Raw genomic sequence first — 3,737 nt, forward strand, 5'->3', positions numbered from 1 at the left:
ATCATATAATGACTATAATCATGATATACAATACAGACAATACATAGCATACTTTTACAATAAATTCTGAATTCATAAAATTGGATAACTACCAAGGATATATACACAAAAGGCATGACTAGCACACTTATTTACATTGTATTCCTTGTTTTGCTATGCCTTGTTGTTACTAACAATTGTACTACTATCAGCACTATAACTATAGAAATATACAAATTTGTAGTTTTAACCAGTCATACAATGGTACATTCTCATAAGACTATATATTGTTCTCAGACAGCGATGAAACTGCACAGTGGCTCCATCATACGCTCAAAAATCAAAACTAACAAAATAAGTTAACCGAAAATGAGGCATGTCTTTAAAGAATTTACTGTCAAACTTTTGGAAATGTATAAAAACTCATTAATTATGGCTCTTAGAATGATGGTTAGCTTGATTACATTCAAGAACAAATCACGAGACAGATTTTGCACAAAAGTATGCAAGGCTGGAGATAGAACCAAATATCTCGTTGTCATGTTAATGGGATGTTACACATTGGCGTTCTATAAAAGTCTTGTCTAGTGCAGTATTCCCATCAGAGTCAATAGTGTGGTCGCCTATTTTTAGCACGGAATTCTGTCTTGTGCATAATGTTCGTAGTTGCATAGTTTTATATATATCGCCACATATCACGGGAATATTTGTGCTCCTGTACGTGTTATCTCGACGCTACGAGTCTATTCTTTCTGTATCTTTGCTATCATCCTGTAACCTTCATTGTTGCAAGTGTGTCAGAGATCTGATACAACACGATATATACCTGTGTGTAATAGTAGGCCCTTACAAACTGAAACGCCTTAAACATCCAGTTGATGTATTTCTTGGAGCCTCATGCTACACTCATTTCTAAACAGCAGATCAGTGAATGTGCCTATGAGATATATGTTGTCTCTTCATTCTCTAGTGGAAATAGATGCAGCTGTATTCAAATCTAACGTTGTCATGTTTTAGAAACTGAAACTCATAAAAAATACATATAATCCCGCAGGTTTTTTTTAATTGCATAATAGTGTTGGTGTACCTATATATATTATAGCATAGAAACAATCGATTACTCTACAGCTAGTCTGTGTTTCGGCCAGAGATAGCAACCAAAGTACACAAACCACAAACACACACCCACCCACACACACACATGCACGCACGCGCGCGCGCACACGTGTTATATATATATATATATATATATATATATATATATATATATATATACATATATATATATATATGCAATGTCATTTATTATTCATGATTAGTGTGTGTCGTCCCATGGTGGTTCTCTTCTTAATTTTACATGACATGGAATGAGTCTGCAGCTTATTTCGGCCAAACAAAATCATAGCCGTGTTTTTAGTTACAATGATTTCAAACTTAGACACGGTAAAAGTCTATAAAAACATTTGGTTGCTAAGTTAGGATATTTTCATGAGTACATTGTGTTATATTAATGTGATCTTACATTTTTATTTCTACTGGCGGAATGTTTTCTCACAGTGGCATAATATAAATAAAAAGCGTATTCTTTTACCAATTCTTCTGCGATTCGCAAGCTCGCTGCCTAGTAGTACGAACAGTGCCAGTGCGGCTAGAACCAGTCTAACATTCCACACAAGACGAAAACAACATCGTATGGACTCAATGAAATCCATATTGTTAAAATACATGGAATATGGGTTAGCCTGATATCTTTCTAATTTCTTAGAGACATTATAGAAGTAAGGTTATGTGTTTATTCCTCCTCCATAAATACGTTGTGCATTTTAGAATTTCGATTGTGAAATATTACCTGTTTTTGTTGCAGGATGTTGTCTATGAGGCATGTGATCGGGTTGAGTGTTGGCCTCTTTGGCATGTGTGAACTGGTTTACTTGTTCGTCCAAGTCAACTATCAAGTCTACTACAAACCACAGCATCATTCTGTGGAAAACGAGAATGAACAAGATCTGCATGAGGTTTTGTCGTTGCTACCGAAAGACCGGCTCAATATTTGGATGATGCCAATTAGAAGTAGAGTTAAGGCACAAGTGAAGAAAAGTGAGATTCTACCACCATCTGTGATAGATATTCTTGTACCTAATGCGTCTTACATATGGAAAGAGGGCCAGGACAACTATGTGTACAGGTATTACGATCCATTAAAACCAAAATTATTTAACCTTTCCGAAACAAACAATGGTTTATTCACTAACTTCTCAAACGTGTTGTGCTTTGGGCACGGAACAAATGCAACGCTCTCATCAAAAGGAAAATCCTGTGTGTGTGTATCTGGTTGGTCTGGTGCTGAATGTGCTATACCACACGTGCTGAATAAATCAAGGATGCCCATTGGCATTGATAAAATGAAAATACGCAAGTCGCCTCGACGCATTCTCCATGCAATCAACGTCAATCACGAGGTGGACATGTCTGAAGTCCGTTTTCACGAACTTTCCGATGTCGTCGATGTGTTTATAATTTGCGAATCTAACTACACAGCATTTGGAATGCCGAAGAACCTAACATTTCTTTCACTGCTGCAAAAGGGCTTTCTTAAGGAGTTTCAGCACAAAATTGCATACATATTCCTTGACCATTTCCCCTCGGGAGGAAAGGAAGATGGTTGGGTTGCTGATCGATACTTGAGAACGTTCATGGGCAAAAAGGCCTTAACTCAAATAATTGGATACCGCCCTGATGACCTCATTGTCCTGGCAGACGCGGACGAGATACCCAGTAGTGATGTTCTTTGGTTTCTCAAGATGTATGATGGCTATTCTGAACCGATAGCATTCACACTCCGTTGGTCCTATTATGGATTTTTCTGGAAGGGACCAAATGACAAGCACACACAGGTGACAAGTGCAGCTACAATAGCATATGTTAAGTATGTGTGCGACAGTGATCTAATCAAACTTCGGCGGCCACCTAAACAACTGAACAGTGATGTTTACCGCAGTGCCTTTAATCGTAGTGTCTTAACCTGGACCATTGGACCTCCGCAAGGACCATTTGCGGGATGGCACTGTTCCTGGTGCTTTCCACCACAGGGCATCCAAACTAAGCTTATATCAGCGCAAAACGGTGACTTTCCGCGTTGGGGTAACTTTAAGGCAAAACAGAGCCTGGACTACATAAAGGGCCTAATTAGAGATGGGAAGTATTTCGATGGTTCGCATCCATTTAAAGCGATAGTAACCCTAAAAAGTGATGCTTTTTATGCACCTTCCTATGTACTGAGCAATCCGAAGAGATTTTCTTACTTACTTCATAACCCCTATAGGAGCACATAGATGTGATTTAATAATCTGATAACATAAATTTATCACTCACTTGTTAAAAATTCCATATAGTGTATGTACCATTTATCATACTTTGACTGATTCCATACTGCCATCTAACCTCAGTTCTGTATAGAAAAGGGTGTCATAGACGTACGTAGCGAAATAATACTGGGAGAAGAATTGTATACTACTCCATGCAGAATACCAGTGAAATAGTAAGTAATTAGGTAAAGTGCTGTGTGCTGTGCATTGACTCTTTTGTGAGATTGCACTTTCAAAGTGCAGGTTGGTAAATTTGTTAGTTTCTTATTGTTGATGTGGTCAAATTTCGTTTGATCAGAAATAACTTGGCATATAATGTCACAGACAAGGGATTAATGGTGGGGGGGGGGGTAGCAGTGTAATCCAATGTTTGCTAATTGTTGGCATTATATC

The 3,737-nt window shown here is 37.9% G+C and overlaps 1 protein-coding gene across 1 annotated transcript; it reads left to right on the forward strand.

The window, feature by feature from the left end:
- The first annotated feature begins 1,844 nt into the window (after window positions 1–1,844).
- Window positions 1,845–3,311, forward strand: LOC106809653 (beta-1,4-mannosyl-glycoprotein 4-beta-N-acetylglucosaminyltransferase-like). Its single transcript, XM_014812818.1, has one exon. The coding sequence runs from the start codon at window positions 1,845–1,847 to the stop codon at window positions 3,309–3,311; it is 1,467 nt and encodes a 488-aa protein (XP_014668304.1).
- Window positions 3,312–3,737: the final 426 nt, after the last annotated feature.

The sequence above is a fragment of the Priapulus caudatus genome, unplaced genomic scaffold (genome assembly GCF_000485595.1).
Source record: "Priapulus caudatus unplaced genomic scaffold, Priapulus_caudatus-5.0.1 Scaffold373, whole genome shotgun sequence".
In the NCBI taxonomy this organism is placed as follows: domain Eukaryota; kingdom Metazoa; phylum Priapulida; class Priapulimorpha; order Priapulimorphida; family Priapulidae; genus Priapulus; species Priapulus caudatus.